The 17,776-nt window shown below is 38.4% G+C and overlaps 1 protein-coding gene across 1 annotated transcript in view; it reads left to right on the top strand.

Moving 5' to 3' along the window:
- The window catches only part of LOC124606459 (aspartate aminotransferase, cytoplasmic-like), a 109,679-nt gene extending 92,344 nt beyond the window's left edge, over positions 1-17,335 (top strand). Inside the window, exons 7-8 of the mRNA XM_047138440.1 lie at positions 3,357-3,499; positions 17,088-17,335. Coding sequence (XP_046994396.1) covers positions 3,357-3,499; positions 17,088-17,230 — 286 coding nt within the window. The 3' untranslated portion in view covers positions 17,231-17,335. The remainder of the gene's footprint in view (positions 1-3,356; positions 3,500-17,087) is intronic.
- The last annotated feature ends 441 nt before the right edge of the window (positions 17,336-17,776 follow it).

Genomic DNA, 17,776 nt, shown 5'->3' with positions numbered 1-17,776 from the left:
TTGCACTTAATGAGTAAGCAAGCAACAAGATTACATGAAGCAGAAAGGCTGTGCGTGTTGAGTTTTGATTAAATGAATGTGGACAGTTGCATATGCTTACAGCCAAGAAACTGACACTATTTACAGGCCACATAGCCAGGTGCAGGTTGTTACGGCATGTGGTTTATGTGGAACCTGGAAGCAGCCTGTGTATTACAATTTTGATATCACGATGAATCAAGGGTTGCTGATCAGTATCAACAAAGAGATGCAGAAAGTGGGATTTGTTGTAGCTGGTGTTGTATCTGATTTGGGTGGTAAAATTGGGAAGTGTGGAAGGACTTCCACATTGACTACTCAAACACATGCTTCATCAAACCTAACGATGAAATGACACATGTTTGGGTATTTGCTGCTGGACCACATATGTTGAAACTTTTGAGAAATCACTTTTTGGATGATGGTTTTTCATTAAGAAATGGAAAAACAATAATAAAAGGTGTAATCAACAGCTGTTGCAGAAAGATAATGGTGAGTTAAAACTGTGCCCTAAACTTACTGCTCATCATCTGACAGTTTCCAGAAGGGATTGACAGTGTGTTCATCTTGCCTGCCAGCTCTTTTCCAACACTGAGTCAGAGGGAATTTCTTTCATAATGACTGAAGAAAAAGACACTGCAGAACTCTTGAAGTTGGTAAACGATACATTTGCCGTCATGAATTTGAGGGTACCTGCTGGCAAGTGACCAGTTGCAAGTGATTTTGCATTGTGTATGGAGACATAAGAGGAAGTTTTTCACAGAGTCTACACTGTGAAAAAATGAAGAATAGAAAAATCGTAAAACTTTACTTCCTTTCCAAAAGGGATTACTCACCTCAACACGGTTACTACTGGGTTGTTTCTCTGATTTGAAACATAGCTATGATTTGACCTCAAGGTTCAACCAAGACTGGCTGGAAAACTCATTTTTACAGATAAGAGCAACTGTAAGAGTTTATGATCATCTCTTACCAGTGGAGTTCAAAAGTCATTTGCGTATCTTAATTATGAACAAAAATATTGCTAACATTCAGTTACATAATTCTTCACCAGTTGAAGTGGAAACTGGTGCAAACTACCTGATTTCCACGTTATCTACAGGACTATGCTGGACATTAAGGAAGCATTTTCAATGATGGAGGGTGAGCAATAAATGAGAGACATTACACTACTTGATTTAACTGTTTTATCATTGATAGAAGCTTCAGAGTACTCTCTAGAATGTTTCACTGGATATATTGCTTTCAGATACACCTGCATACACAAATCGCTTAGCCATCCTACTGGCAAGATAATGTAAGTGTCAGAAGAACCTATAAGTTCTGGGCAGCTTGATACACTCTCCCGTGGTGGCTTAATTGTCCTTTCAGACGAGTGGTTTGAAGTTGTTAAGAAGTTAGAGCTGCTATTTTCAAATTTTCATGGTAGCAGTCTGTGTAAAGATGCCAATACAGTTAGCAACCTGTGGAGACTTTTAAGTGGGAATTTTCCAGCTAATTTTCAAGAGGTCATCACAGTGCATGATAAAGACCAGAACCTTTATCTGAATAAGACACCTCAACACATCAACAGAGACACAGAGGGCCAAACAGCAGCAGCAGAAAACAGCGCACAGGTGGAGAGTTTTGGCAGTTCCTTTCAGATCAGATTAAGATATTTAAATTCTTCTTCAAATTGATGAAAATGAGATGATTAATTTTCTAGCTTCTGTATCATCATATGTAGTAATGGGTCAAATAATTGGTCTTATAGCGTTTTCTTATTGTTTAATATCTGCATGAGAAAAGTGTTATAAACTATTTTTGACTGTGATGCAAAAAATATATTTAGCAGACTGAAAGCTCTTGTGAGTGTTGCATTTACATATGACTGAAATTTGTATAATATTTGAAAAGGAACGGAAGGATGCCAGGTTGTGAGTTATCCAATAGAAAATAATGAATAATAGAATAGACATGTTAAGGGAGCCACAGTCAATAGTTTTGCCATTACTAGGAAGATATATAAGAGTTTTATTGCCATAAAAAGTATCAACATTCAGTCCCCGTATAGATTAACTTCTATCGAACCCCTGACTGGTTACATTACCATTCAGTTTTAGTGAATTAACGTAAGTATGAGTGGAATAATAAAACATGCAAATGAGAGAATATGTCTCGTGCTACTGATGCTTCTCAACAGTGATGTCATGTGGAAGTGTTCGCTGTGTTCAGCAGCATTGCTCCAACTTTCCATGTAGGAACCTTGGAGTGAAGGTACATTAGTAGGAAAAGACAGATTGCTACTTACCTTAAAGATCACTCGCTAAGTTCAAACTGGCAAACTTAACAGTCTTTCAATTGTCGCTGTCTTCAACTTATCAAGTCATCTTTATTTTAAGTAGCAATCTATCTTTCCCTACATTAATGAATAATTCATGATCCGCATGATGGTTAGGCTCATTTGAATTATTGCCAGGCGCTCTTGCATAGTCACTTTGTTGAATGCATCACAACTGTGTGATGTGACTTCAAACCTCCTGTCCAGCAACAATCCTGATATGTTCATAAGATGAACAAAAGGTTGAGTTTAATTATGACCATCTATTTTGGTTACTGTTTACAGAGGTTGGATGTTTCAGCAGTAAATTATATAGCAGAAGGGCTGGGCTACATGGAGACTGTAATAAAGTTTTTTTCAATTTTATACAGTATACTGAGACTGCAAAAACCATTCATACATATTTTACTCTGGGGGACCTACTTCATACAGAATTATATCTGAATCCATGGTGTATGACACTGCAGTATTTCTTCCAGAAAATACATCCTAGAAATTAAATTTAAATACAGTGTTAATATATTTCTCTTTTTCAGCAAAACTGTGTTTTATTTCTAGTTTATGTCTTCCACAATCAATTAGTTACCTGCTCAAGGAGCAAATCTTTTCTGTTATTATTAGTGTCTTATTTTATAATCTAATCCCATGAGAAGCATCTGACTTGACTTGACTCCATTAGCCTAATTTGAGTTTGATTAATATTCATCTTAGAACATCTTCCCAGGAGATAATCCATTCTGTTCAACCTATCTTTCAAGTCCTCTGCAATCTCTGAGCAGGTTACACTGTTAGTGGCAAAACTTTGAGACCTTGTATTTTCTCCCTCAACTTTTATACCTTCTCTGTATGTTTTCTGTTTCCCTTACTACTTGCTCTATGTACAGATTGAATAATGTGGATAGGTTACAACCCTGTCTCATTCCCTTCGTAACTACTGCCTCAACTTTTATGCCTCTGTTTGTCTACAATTACAATATGATTCATTCTGATCACATTTAATTTTATTTCTACATTTCAGGAAAGACTGTGTGAAGATCATGATGAAACGGATACAGGAAATGAGGTCAGCACTGAAGTTGTCTCTAGAAAAGCTACAGACACCAGGTAACTGGAACCATATAACAGAACAGAAAGGAATGTTCTCATACACTGGCCTCACAGGTACGTCATCCAATTTGTATGTGTTTTTTCTGCTCATCTGTGCATTGTAGTTAATAGGAACATTTATTTAACTAAAAGAATAGCACAAAAATGTGGATTACTGTGACCCTTGGCTGAGTCATGTACCAAGGATGTGACCAATATGCACGTGTTACGGTAACTGAACTCAGTACTGTGTCAGAGGACAAAAGCCCACAATGAACACATCTAAAATGTCCTTCTGTGATGATGCATTATGGGGGACACTATGACGAAGTCTGTGATCAATGGTCGTGGCGACGAGCTGAGGAAGCAGGCCATTCAAAGCAGATGTGATCCTGCAAAGGCACGAGACAGCACTGTCGGATGGGTAGCAGCAACAGCAGGTGTTGTGGTCTGAAACATTGGCTTGAGGGAAGCTGGTAGTTGGCATAGAGCTGAGCTGGCCACAGAGGAGCTAAGTGGTGACCCAAGTACCTGACACTTGGACACCAATAGGTAGATGCCTGCAGTGGTGTTTACCATGACCTGCATGCCACATATTGGTGCCGCCCAGCCCTGCATACTCTTCATGGATATTAGACATTAGTACTGATTTATTTAATTAACCAGTTTTCAGTTTTCAAGGTGACTATTATTATAGTTTGACCATGGCCTCATTAGCTGGAAACTCATTACCTAACTAAATTAATGCTGTATAACATCCACAACTTTGTGCGTATCTTCTATGTATATATATCTGTCAAGCAGCAAAGGAATAATCAGTTAACATGTACCAGAATCTTTTCTTAATTTCTATTTAGAACATGAATGGGTTGCAGTATGGGTCTGAACTTCTTTAATTTTAGTGTTATGTGATTATGGCACTAAAAGTAGAGAAGTGAGATTTATGACTTTTTGCTATTTTGTTGAAATCCGACACAGTGAGACTGTGACAGTGTGGCAGTACAGGTTAATTCTTACAAAAAACTAAAAAATAGCAATCAGCCACTATTAATATGCTATTTATTAAAAATAAATAGTTCTGTTACTGGTTTCAAACTGAATGGTTCATCGACAGACTGGCGTTCATGTTTATAATTTCATTTAACTCATGCTGAACATGGGATGCTGGCTGTTTCTGACTGTAGCAAAAGTTTCGTGGAGGGGTGATGTTATCAAAAAGCCTCCATCATTTTTGTTAAATCCTGCCCAGTCGTCAAATTCAGGGTGTCTAGGAAACCTACTTTCTCCGATTGCTAGACGACATTCAAACAAATTGTATTAATGAGTTTTATTACAAAATGGAATTTACAGATACTTAACTTGGATTACAGAAATGTGTCGCAAGCAAAGGGTGACATGATAATAATAATAATAATAAAGATTTTATTGTCTTTAGGCCATTACAGCAATTGACAACGTCAAATGAAGTTACAATTTATAATACAGTGTGATAAGGTATTGACTACTGAAATATTTTAGCTTATATTACAATCAATGTACAGTGGGTCATCTGTTGGATTACTGCATTTTACAGTTGAAGAATTCATTGATATCATAGAATGAGTGGGCAATAAACCATTCATGCAGTCTTTCTTTGAATGTATGTTCAGGAAGATCCTGTATGGCATGTGGCAGCTTATTAAATAGCTTGTGCCCTGTGACTTCATAGCTATTTATTGATTTTGATAGTCTGTGGTAAGGCGTGTATATGTGTTTGATGCTTCTTGTGTTGTAACAATGTACATTTTCTCTACGTTTCACATCTTGTAGGTTCTTCTTCGTAAAGATTAAGACATTGTATATATAGAGGTTTATTACAATCATAATTTTTTGTTTAGTAAATAAGGGTTTGCAGTGAGCCTCATGTGAAGAATTTGTAATTATCCTAATGGCTTTCTTCTGCAATAATAGGATGTCATGTATATGACTACAGTTACCCCACAAGATAATGCCATAGGATATTATACTCTGGAAAAATGCAAAATAAGATGATCTGATGTATGTTTCAGGAACACAATTTCTGAGTTGTCTTAATAAATAAATTACTCTAGATAGTTTACTACTAATATAGTTTACATGTTGGCCCCAGGATAACTTTTCATCTAAATAAACTCCCAGGAATTTAACAGAACTAGGGTCATCAGATAGTGGCTTGTCTCTTAGAGTGAAGATTATCTGCTGAGTTTTATTTTCATTTAACAGGAAACTATTTGCTCTGAACCAATATGCTGCATGAGTGAGTGTATTTTCAGCACAGGTTTTAAGATCATTAAGACTGTTACTGCTATGGAGAAAAGTCGTATCATCTGCATACAATACAGTGGTGGATCTAATAAACGAGGGGAGGTCATTGATCATTATCAGAAACAGGAAGGGCCCCAGTACAGATCCCTGAGGCACACCTATGCTAACATTTTCTATGTTTGACATTTCCTTATCAACACAAACTACCTGTTTACGGTTGTTGAGATAAGCTTTTAATAGTCTGAGACTGTTTTCTTTGATGCCGTAGAATTCTAGTTTCTCTAGTAGTGGCATGTGCTCAACACAGTCGAAGGCCTTGCTTAGGTCACAGAATGAGACCTGAGCAAAGCCTTTGTTCTCAAAAACTTTGAGGATGTAACTGACTACCGTGTTGATTGCATCAATGGTCGACAGATTCTTCCTAAACCCGTATTGTGTAGCATTAATTATTCCTAGATTCTCAAAGTGAGATGATAATTGTTGGTACATGATGCATTCTATTACCTTGGAGAATGTGGGTACTATTGAAATAGGCCTGTAGCTAGATGGAGAGTCTTTATCTCCCTTTTTGTATACTGGGACGATCCTAGACAGTTTTAACTCATCAGGAAAATATCCCTCAAGTAAGCACTTGTTTATGCAATGGGTTAAGGGGTAGAGAATGCAGTCACACACTTTTTTTAGCAGGTTGGATGATATGCCATATATATCTAAGCTATCAGATGATTTCAGTTGTTTTATGACCCCTTGTACATATCTAGGCGATACTTCGGAGAAGGTTACCATGCTTGTATTTAGCGACTGTCTACCCCAATTTTGGGAGAGTAACTCTGATGGACTAATGTCTGGTTTGATAATTGCGTCTCCTATTTCTTTCACTGAATTAATAAAAATCTCATTGAGTGTTTGTGGTGGGATATTAATTTTGTCTTTTTTAGTATCTCTGGCAGCACTGTTAATTACTTTCCAAGCAGTTTTGCATTTATTGGTGGAATTATGTATGCTGTTGGCATTGTAGGTTTTTTTGGCTTGCAGGATGGCTTTTTTGTATTCATTCCTGCATTCCACATAGGCTGATTTGGCACAGTCAGACTTCATACTATTGTATATGTTGTACAGTAACAAAACTTGTTTCTTTAGATCTGTCAGCTGTTTAGTGTACCATATATTTTGTCTGTTTTGAGATCTGGATTTGTGGCTGCTGTCCATTATTTTTATTTTCTTTATGGGAATACTGTGGTTAAATAGGGTCAAGAATGCATTAAAAAATCTATCAAATATTATTTTGGCTGGCAGATCATTACTTGATGTGTAATGTCCATCGACACTACAATGGCCAAACCAGTCTCTGTCAGCAAGGGAATTACGAAATGTTTTAATTTTATCCTCAGTTATGGGTCTGGTAATCACAACTGTTGGGACAGGTCTGTTTGCATTGCACCTATTGAGGGGAATTTTACTTGCATAATTTAGAGATACGGAGTCATGGTCAGAGAATGGGAACACTACAACTTCGCATGTGTTTTCAGTGGTCTTGAAGTTTACAAAGATGTTATCTAAACATGCTTTGTTTCTTGTGGGCCTGTTATTAACATGATGTAAATTGTATTGTCTTAGCAAGTTTTCCAGATCTGCAACACTACCCTTACATTTAGTAACATCAAAATCAGCATTGAAATCACCTCCTATTGCAATATCATAATGTAGCCATTTAATATTACTTAATTCACTCAATAGCATGTCCATTTTTTCTAAAAATATGTTAATGCTTCCCTTTGGTGATCTGTACATGGATACTACTATTAGCTTATGACTATTAATGATTATACCCGTAACTTCAAAGTGTTGTTCATCACACAAGGAATTTAGGTCTAGTTTGGTTATTGTACAATTGAGTGACTGGTTGGAATAAATTGCCACACCACCTCTAATGTGCTTTTTCCTACAGTAGCTATTTACTATACTAAAATTGTCAAATTTGGCAACTGCAAGTTCATTCTCATTAGCCCAGTGTTCACTCAGACAAAAAATATCAAACTGGTTATCAAGTCCAAACTCATTTATGATAAGTTCTTTATCTTTCAGTCCTTGAACGTTAAGGTAACATATTTTAAGATCCATGCTATTATTGCTAACACACTGAACACTATGGTGATTGGTTTTCAAACGTTTTTCAGGGCTTATCTTTTGGATTTCTGCCTCTTGTTGCCTTTTACTAAAAAATTGTTCACTTGGAGTGGTAGCACATCTACTGTTGTATACCTACTCGTCCCTCCTTGTGATGATATTGTAGATGAAGCTGCTACTAGAGGAATTGATGTAACTGCTGTTATGGTGTCTGGAGGCACTGTTGTGGCACCTGGTGACTGAGGAGATAAGGTGGTTGCTTCTTCTTCTGCTGCTGTTGAATCTTGCTGGTGAAGTGTGATAGGTACTGCTGCTGCTGCTGCTGCTGTAGGCATTGTTGTGGCAACTGGTGACAGTGGAGATTTGGATGTTGCTTCATCTTCTGCTGCTGTTGAATCCTGTTGATGAAGTGTGGTAGGTATTGCTGCTGCAGCATTTGTTATGTGTGTAGGTACAATTGCTGCTTCCACCTCTACTTCTGCAATAGAAGTAAACATTTCTTCAGGCTCTGCTTGCGTCAAGCAAGGAACTGGAAGAGCAGCAATTACTTCTTGGTTGTCAGATGCTTTCAGTATCATGCTGATGTTTTGGCACAGAATCTTCTTGCCTCTGTTATTAAGGTGCATGCCATGTCTTGTGTAACAGTCTCTTTGCAAGGAGTCCATACTTATAAAATATGCATTTTGGTAGGCCCTGCAAATCTTTGAGTATTGCCTGTTTGCTTTTATGATTTCCACGTTCACACATGACCATCCCGAAAGGTCATGCCTATGTGGAATTCCGACTACAAAAACTGATTTCTCTCCTGTTGAATTTAGTATTGCTTTAAGGTTTCGTGTTGCACTGTGAAGGTCGTTTTTATATACATTATTGGCTCCTGCTATGATGACAATATGACGATCATTTTCAGTTTCTATGTTTCTAACAAGTTCTTGGATGGGTGCACCTGGTTTGACAATACTAGTTGCTTGTATACAATGACTGTAACGTAGTATTTTTGCGATCTCATGTCCATGGCTATCAGAGAATATTTTCACTTTGAGTTTGTCTTCACGTTTATAGTGGAAGTTTCTGCTCATGTGCTTGTCACTATATAGATTCGGCGTGTTGTTGTCGTCACAGTTTTCCGTGGATTCCACATTTATATCCGAATCTAGTGCATGAAAACGGTTTTTTGTTACCACAGTAATTCTACAGTCACTGAATTTCACACGACCAACCCTTTTTGGCCTAGTAAACATATGTTGCCTTTCTGCCTTTAGGCCTATATCCACTTCAGAGCACTCGTTTATTGTAGGTAGGACACTGAAACTGCTTTTATTGCCGCGGTTCGTTCCATTCGTTGTATTTATCACCTTTTCGCTTCTTTCTTCCGTGATCATGCTAGTCCTGTGCTCCCAGTTCCGTGTTTTACTTGCTTTGGCGATCGGGATATTACGCGCCTTTTTCAGTTCGGCATTTTCATTTTCTAAATGCGCTATGTCCCACCTTAGTACATCTACAATTAATTGCAGGCTTGATACACGTTCATTTAGCTTCACTATTTCACTGTTATAATTTATGTATGTTCCGTTTTTCACCACACAACTATAACTTTTGTTCACTTTCTCACTATAAACAACTGTACCGGACGCCATGTTGCAAAATGTTCTTCAATATAAGAATTCCCACATCCATGTTACACAGATGTGAATACAGTAGTCGCTGCTATACAAGTCCCTAATCTTGAAGCTGCTCTTCAACTGGGCTGCGACCAGTCGGGTGCAGCTGTTATGTCCTCTTCACCTAAGGGCGACTGCTGTTGCATTTTCATCCTGTAGAGGGGTTTGTGAGTGTGCTATTGGCTGACATCTTTTCACAGCCATCTCTTCTCTCTCACTCCCGACTGGTGTGCTGATGATTGACTTTATGCCATAACAGTTTTATGGCACTGTTGACTGTTTATGAATAAGTTCATATTTTGCACAATAATAAGCAAGATTCCACACTTTTCTGAACTTTATACAGATAGACAGTATATATTTCCAGACCCACTGCTCAGATAGTACACTATGGACTTTATAAACTGTATCAACAGTACGGAGAACAGAAATCATTTTAAAAGTCTATGCATCTGAACCTTTACATCTCTGTACATACACTGCTACTTAACAAAAAAAGTGAAGTACCCAGAGGGCAAGGAGGAAATGAAATGAAATAAAATGAAAGTTCACAGGTTGAGAGGGTATGCGATATTATTGCAGTTGCTACAAAATCGGGAAAAACTGACAGAGAACTTGGCTGTACGAATTCACGTATCAGTACGACACTGCAGCCCCTCTGGCCTGAATGTGTGCACTTAATTGGTGGAGAAGAATGTCATAAAGTCGTCGTACCCTCTTCTGAGGCAAACTCCCCACAAAAGTTGCAACTGGTCCTCAAGATCCCAGACACCAGAACTGGGGCAGAGCTGATGCCCGAGCTGGCCCCACACATCCTATCGTAGATAGATCTGCATATCTTGCTGGCCACATGGATACCTCAACATCAGGTAGACAATTTCCAAAGATGCATGCCACGTGTGGGTGGCATTGCATTGTTGAAAAATGGCACCACGATGCTGTCACACACAAAGTAACACATTAGGATGCGGGATGTCCGTGACGAAATGTTGTGCTGTCAGAGTTCCCTCGATCACTACCAGTTGTGTGTGACCCGAAGCCATACCTGATGGCTCCCCACATTGTAACACCAGGAGTAACACCACTGTGGCTCTCCAAACCCTGGAAGAATGGGAGCACTCTCCAGGTTGCTACCACACTCTCTGAGGGTGGTCACCTGGTGTAGTGCAGAATGGTGATTCATCGCCAAACACAAATCATCAGCAGTCCACAATGCTCAGAAATGGCACCACTCCGGACACAGCCATTTTGCTGTGGTGTTAACAACAGCCCACACACTAAATGATACTCCCTAGTCCAGCTGCTGCTAATCTTCGACAAATGGTTTGGACTGACAGAATATTGCAGGGAGTCCATGACTTGTTCTTGGATGGCAGGCAGAGATGTGAAGGGATACAATGTGTGTGGCCTACTACATGGTGATCATCAATCCTGGTGGTAAGATGTGGTTGATTGTAACCTTGACAAGAAGTAGGTCTGCCCTCACATTCCCCAACTGTCCAACATTGGCCACTGTCACATTAGAATTCCACACAGATCTAGTTATTGCACGACTTGACCAGCAGGACAAATGGAGATCCACAATGAGGCCTCTTTCAAACTGTGCCAGCCTCTGATAATGCTGTCTCATACAAGTATGTGGCATTTTGTGTCCTTCACAGAGATCATGCAACATCTGATGCTGTTTATGTCCCTTATATACCCTACGAGGCCTGGTAACAACACTAAACATGAACATTAATGCTCAAGGGTAGCCAGTCTAGCCGTCATGGAAAATTGCAACTCTCATCACTTGCATACGTGCTGATGATGTGTATGTGTACAAAGTTAGACTGACATCCAACCACATTTTCTGAATGTTTCACGTTTTTTGTAAGGTAGTGCATATAAAATAATAATATACAGTACAAAAGTAATTCAAAGCAGGTAAAATAGAAATATATACACCCACAACATACCTCACCAACTGACCATCCTTGAAAAAGGACCTTGGTATTCAGGTATTAAGTTAAAAGAAGTCTGCCCAAAACTCTATAGCATGATTTACATGACAGTAACTTTCTGAAAAAGCATACAATGCCACCCAGCAGAAAATAAATTTCAATGTTAATAATTACATATTAAATTATATTTTTAAATTTTATCTTTGAAATAATTAGTGTTAGAAAGTCCGATCAAAATAGTTTGTCTTTAGGAAATACATGATAGTGAATGTTTTCTGTTCAGGATGTTTCCTTTATTACAAGTACACATGCTTCATACAAGTGTAAGCCTACAGGATCATAATAAAGAACTGTTAATTCAGTCTTTAGCTAGTAGAGGAATCTGTGTTTAATAAGTTTAATGCATCAAAAATAAGAGGTTTTCAAACTCAATTACACACAACATTTCAATGATGCTTAATTCCACATGTCATGTCTAGTTTCAACATAGCTGTAATACACACAGCGTTGTTGGTAGCTGAACAGAATGTGATTTACACTAGTTCATGTTACTCGATTTCTATTGATTCAGCTACTCCCGTGGGCCACTGTGCCAGGAATTTTCTTGGAGTGCAGAAATAGCACCAAATGGACACCGAACAATGGACAAATTATTATGACAATAATGGAAATTTGGATAGTCAGCAATACACATGCCATCACCTTGACTGAATATGATAATTCTGATCGCTCATTATTTCCTCATCAGAAAAACTTTCATGCATTTCAAAAGCATGCCTCTCAACGCATGAGAAAGCAATAAAAATTACATTAAAGGATGATGACAAGAATTTGATAATACAGCACATGGCAGTTGGATTAGAGCAATCATTCAGATGAGAGAGGTTAAAATGGATAACAGAAAATTGCTAAAATGATAATCTCCGTTACACCACTCAACCATGCCAATGCATACAATTGACTTATGCAACTATACGCAGGTACATAACTCTGTTTTAATCTGTTCTTAAAGACTAAAGGAAATAAAACTGACAGGAATGATGGGAATAAATGACACACTTTGTAACAGTATATTGCCACAATGGTCATCTTGATGATTGATTTTCACAATGGCCTAACTGTGAAAATATAATCCTTGTTTCCCACCAGCTGAAATCATCCCCATGGCCATGCTTATGGTCATGGGCTTTTGGCACACATCAATTGAGACTGATATGTTATCAATGGTAAGGACACACTGCATTGTTAAGCAATTGTGAATGCATTTTCTGACAAAACACAAAAGAAATGTTTTAGGCTCTTGGCTGGAAACAAACTCGATTGTTTTCAAGAGCCAAGTTATCAAGAAAGCTGATATAGTATTTGTGTTTAGTCAAAAAGAAAGACAGCCAAAACAACCTACATAAAGGTGAACAGAGAACATTTATTTCAAATCCAACAGAGTACAACTGTGCTTCAGTTGAAAGACACCACCAACTGCAATCTAAAGAAATATATCATGTATGGTAATGAAAGATGCCAAACACCCAACTTTGTTTAGTGATACAACTTGGAGAAAATTTTGAAAGCAGAGTATGCTACAAAAGAGAATGCAGGGAAATTGACAGAAGTAGCTTAATTACATGCACCTACAATAAGTGCTACATGCAAAGCCTACAATAGTTTCCACTGTTATATCCCGGTGAAAGATTTACCAGAACATCCTAGGAAATTCTGTAATACTGTTCCACCATTTGGAATCCTTACCAAGAAAGTATACTAGCAGAAGCTGAACACATTCAGAGATGTGCAGCTAGAGGTGGAGCAGATTAGTACAGTGCATACACTAAAGTTAAAGAGATTCTTGGGGAACTTTGGATGGAAGATGGACATTGCACTCTGAAAACTAGACTGAGGAAATTTAGAGGGCTAATATTTGAGGAAAACTATGTGACACTGTCACTGCAATCACCACATATCTCACATAGGTATCTTTAGAGTATGGTGAGAGAGATCAGGTCACATAAGATGTGTACAGGCAGTCAGTTTTTCTCTCACTCAATTTGAAAATAGAATAGCACAAAAAATTGCTAGTGCTGGTAAGGACCACCATTTACCATGCATTGTACAGTGGCTTGCAGATTGAATAGCTAAATGTAGACAAGGGGAACTATTCCAATGAGTCATATCTCGTTTACGGACACATGAGGACCAACATCAGCCTTAAGTAGTCTTCTTTTTGTGCTCATTACTTATGTTAAGACACAGAAAGTTTGCAGCACATTGCTAGAAATATAAAAGCTTTTGGACAAACTCCTTCCTCAGAAGTAGAACTCTCACACATTCGCACAATGCTACTGTCTTTGGCTGTTGGAGACGACTGTGATTGCTTCGGATGTGAGCAATCGTAATAATCTTCCTACAACTTTCTCTCTGTTTAGCTGTTTAAGTTATTCACATTCATTTGGAAATGCTAGCCAATAAATGTGACACACTCAAAGAGTTTACCAGTCATTCACACTTGGGGACCATTATGAGTTAATAAAGAAATAACAGAAAAGTAGCAAAAATATTTCATGTACAAATGCTAATTTTAAGCAAGATTATTTAACAGCAGAAGGGAACATGTTCACACAGGAACTGATATCCCACATATTGGCCTGACTTGTAGCAATAAGTACTCAAGCATACTGCCTCCCTACCATGACAATTACATATACTATTCAAGAAAGAAACACCTCACACTAAATACATTGTGCAACAGAATTAAAGGATCATGTTTATGGAACCTTGTAATTGTCAACAAAAGAGAGGCCCCAGCATGGCAAAACTTTCAGTGGCACCCATCCACTTTTACTGACAATTTTAAAAATGAATGTGTACAGAAACAGCACATAAAGTAGTCTGAGGTGCATGCAGGCAGGTAACTTGATTTACAGTGGTGTCAGTGAGTTGCCTACATGTAGGTACCACAGATTACTTTACAGGTTGTTTTAGTACAACAGGATCGTATGTTTCTCAATAAAGGTGGGCAAGTGCCATTGAGGGGTTTTGCCAAACTGGGAGGTTGGTCATTTTATTCATGTGTGTGTCAACATTTCATCCCATCCCCCCCCCCCCCCCCCCTTGCATAAAACACCACAGGGGGACCGAAATAGGAGGGATAAAAATGCATTTAGTACTCTTTCCTGATACAGATCATGTTCAGATTTTGTAGAATGGTTTTGAACAGTTGTTCCAACTTTTACACAAGAGTAAAAATGTGATTGAACCGTCCTCCAAAGGGATCACATCAGGTTTAATGGGGATGCAGCCTCACAATATCCTAAGAGAAAGGTGGAAACATATGATGATTCGGCAATGTCAAAGTTTGTTAAGAATGTATTCCTGTTGTTCATTGCACTGCTATCATTTTCAATCACGAAATGTATGGGAATCAACACTTCAGGGAAAGCGGTAGTTCCATTGATGCCCTTTATAGCACTCCTTCAGGTCTTTTCATGCTGATTCTGAGCGGTGTTTGGAATGTTTTTCTCAACTCATAAGTAAACCACATGAATTCAACACTGTGTGTCGTGGTTCTAACATCTCATGACACAGGCATCAAAAGAAGGGGTGAAATGTGGGTAAGAGGGGCTGTCACACGACATGTCAACAATGGCATTGGGTACAATTGTGGTGAATTTTGGTGCCAATGTGACATCATTAACCCACTTTACACATCACATGAACTTCTGAGCTGTGGCTCTTTTTTCACATATGTCAACACCTTGCTATTTTAAGCATAACTGAGCCCAAGGGTGACTGCAGGGTGCCACATATTTGTACCATTAGAGAGGAAAGTTGTATGCACTTTCAAGCCTAATTTAAAGCTTAGGTGTTGCAGAGGGTGGGAATTACAGTGTTAAAGGAAGTGATCCTTTAATTCTGTTGCACAATGTAATTTCTTAGGTATCATACAAAAAACAGTGTTGAAAGGGAAGATGAAAAATATTTGTGTTAACAGAAGTGTTATGAGGCATGTCTTTTATGTCCAATGCATAACTGTTGTCAGCAATCTGGATACATCTGTTGAGTATACGTATCTATTGGTTACCTGCAGACAATATAATAGAAGAATGAGTGTTTGTGTATGTTCATGCTTATTTACAATGCTTCAGTTAACTTAAAATCCCAGTGTGTGAAATATGTGCAGTGATTCACTTTCTATGTGGAAAATAGTATAAAACATGCAAAATTCATTGGCAAATTAGTGAAGACTGTGGTGAGAACACTGAGTGGTGGAATGGTAAAAAAGTGGTTACAGCATTAAAGAATCCCCATCCTAATGTTCACTTAAACTGCTGACTACGTGCACACAACCAGTCAAGCAATGAGTACTTTGAAGTCGTTTGGGTGCTGCAGTAAGTAATAAAGGTAATGAATTTTTTAGACAAACTGTCACTGAAGATGAAAAATGGATGCCTTCTACTAGACCAGAGTGAAAATTACAATCAATGCTTTGGAAGCATTTAACATCACCAAAGGAAGTGAAGTCCAAGCACGCAACTTCAGCCCAATTAATCACATGCACTGTGCTTGAGATAGGCAAGGAGCATTGCTTGTGGATTTTTCACTCCAGGATAACACACTTAAATCTGATACTTTTGTGACATATTAACTCAACTCTGTCAAGCAACTGCAAACAAAAAGCTTGGCAAGGTCAGTAAAGGGGTGTCTTTGCTTCATGACAATATTCACCTGCATATCTCTCAGCAAATGCAAGATCTCACTGTATCATATGTCGTCATATTTTTATTGTAATTGCACATTTCATATTATGTTAGAGAGGAAATTATCAATGGATAATGTAACTACCTCCCAACCAATGTGATGTAACTCAGTGGAAAATGAATATAAAAATACCTTCATTTCTCTCCTGAAGTATTCCTCTATCTGATTCATTAGTGTACATTAAACAGCGATTAGAATGCTAGATTGTATACTTTATAATAACTCAATGAATTGCTGGTGGGATAGGCACTATAATGAGACTGAGAACATAGCCGTGTGTGTGTGTGTGTGTGTGTGTGTGTGTGTGTGTGTGTGTGTGTGTGTGTACACTCGTGCACTCGTACCCAGCCCACACCCCACTCCTACCTCCATCACTGCCCCAGGCTCTGGTTTCCTGCACTCTCACTCTCTTCTCCAAAGTCTACCTCATCTCCTGCTCTCTCTCCCCCTTCTCAGTTCAATCCACCACCTCACTATGTGGTGTGAAACTCTCATTGCCTGCAGTGAGAATGAGCTCATAAGTGTCACATTCCAATACCCTGCGGCTGTCAGCCACAGTTTCCCTACCCTACCCCACCCTACCCTACCCTACCCTACCCTCCCTCCCATGCCAACATTTTGCCCCCATCCACTCCATATGACATGACTACTCATCCCTGTCAAGCTGCAGTGCAGACACAATATAGTCAGCCAGGACACTGTAGCTATACAGGCATGTGTGCACTCTATATCCCTGAAGAAGGGTTCACCTAGAAGCTAGTAGTATTCTCAGTCTCAGTTATGTACCAATCAGTGACTCAGTGTCCTATCTGGTGAGTTATTTCCTTTCATCCTTAAATTATGTATAGTACATATTTTGCTTGTACACATAAAATAACTACTGTTGTTTTGTTGCAGCCCAGCAAGTTGAGTATTTGAGGGATACATGGCACATTTATCTTTACAGCAGTGGAAGAGCAAATATGTGTGGTTTAAACACCAAAAACGTAAATTATGTGGCAAAAGCATTCAACGATGCCATCAGAAATGTGGCTCATTAACAGCTCTCAAGAGCTATAAATTACATGAATGGCTTTAATACCATACTTCACCATGAAGATGTGAAAATAGTGAAATTTGAATAAAATTTCAATCATAAATACAAACTCTGCAATTTTATGTGATACACACCCGTAGCACACACTCTAGTTCCCCACTCCTTTCCCTGTTGATTTTGCCTCCTGGTAGACAAGGTACAAAACCTCTCCCACTGATCTACACAATACTTCTTATTCTAGCCTTTCTATGGGCATCTCATACATCACCATTTGCAGAACCATACTGGCATACAATATACTGAACAGTACATAGCACAGCCTCAAAGTGGATAGAGTCACAAAAAAGCAATATCAGGTTTTACAACACACATAATCAAAGTACTGAAAGAACAAGGAAAACTTTGTAGTGTATTCACTGATCTGCCAAAGGCCTTTGATTGACTAAATGTGTCACATATTTTTGTTAAGAGTAATTTCACAATTTTGGTAAAACAGCTGAATCAGTTAGTATTATAAAATCAGTAACCACTATTTAGAATAAAATCACAA

This window comes from Schistocerca americana, chromosome 3 (genome assembly GCF_021461395.2).
Source record: "Schistocerca americana isolate TAMUIC-IGC-003095 chromosome 3, iqSchAmer2.1, whole genome shotgun sequence".
Classification (NCBI taxonomy): domain Eukaryota; kingdom Metazoa; phylum Arthropoda; class Insecta; order Orthoptera; family Acrididae; genus Schistocerca; species Schistocerca americana.
Note: the sequence above shows the minus strand (reverse complement) of the source record. Positions and strands in the feature narration are given on the sequence as shown.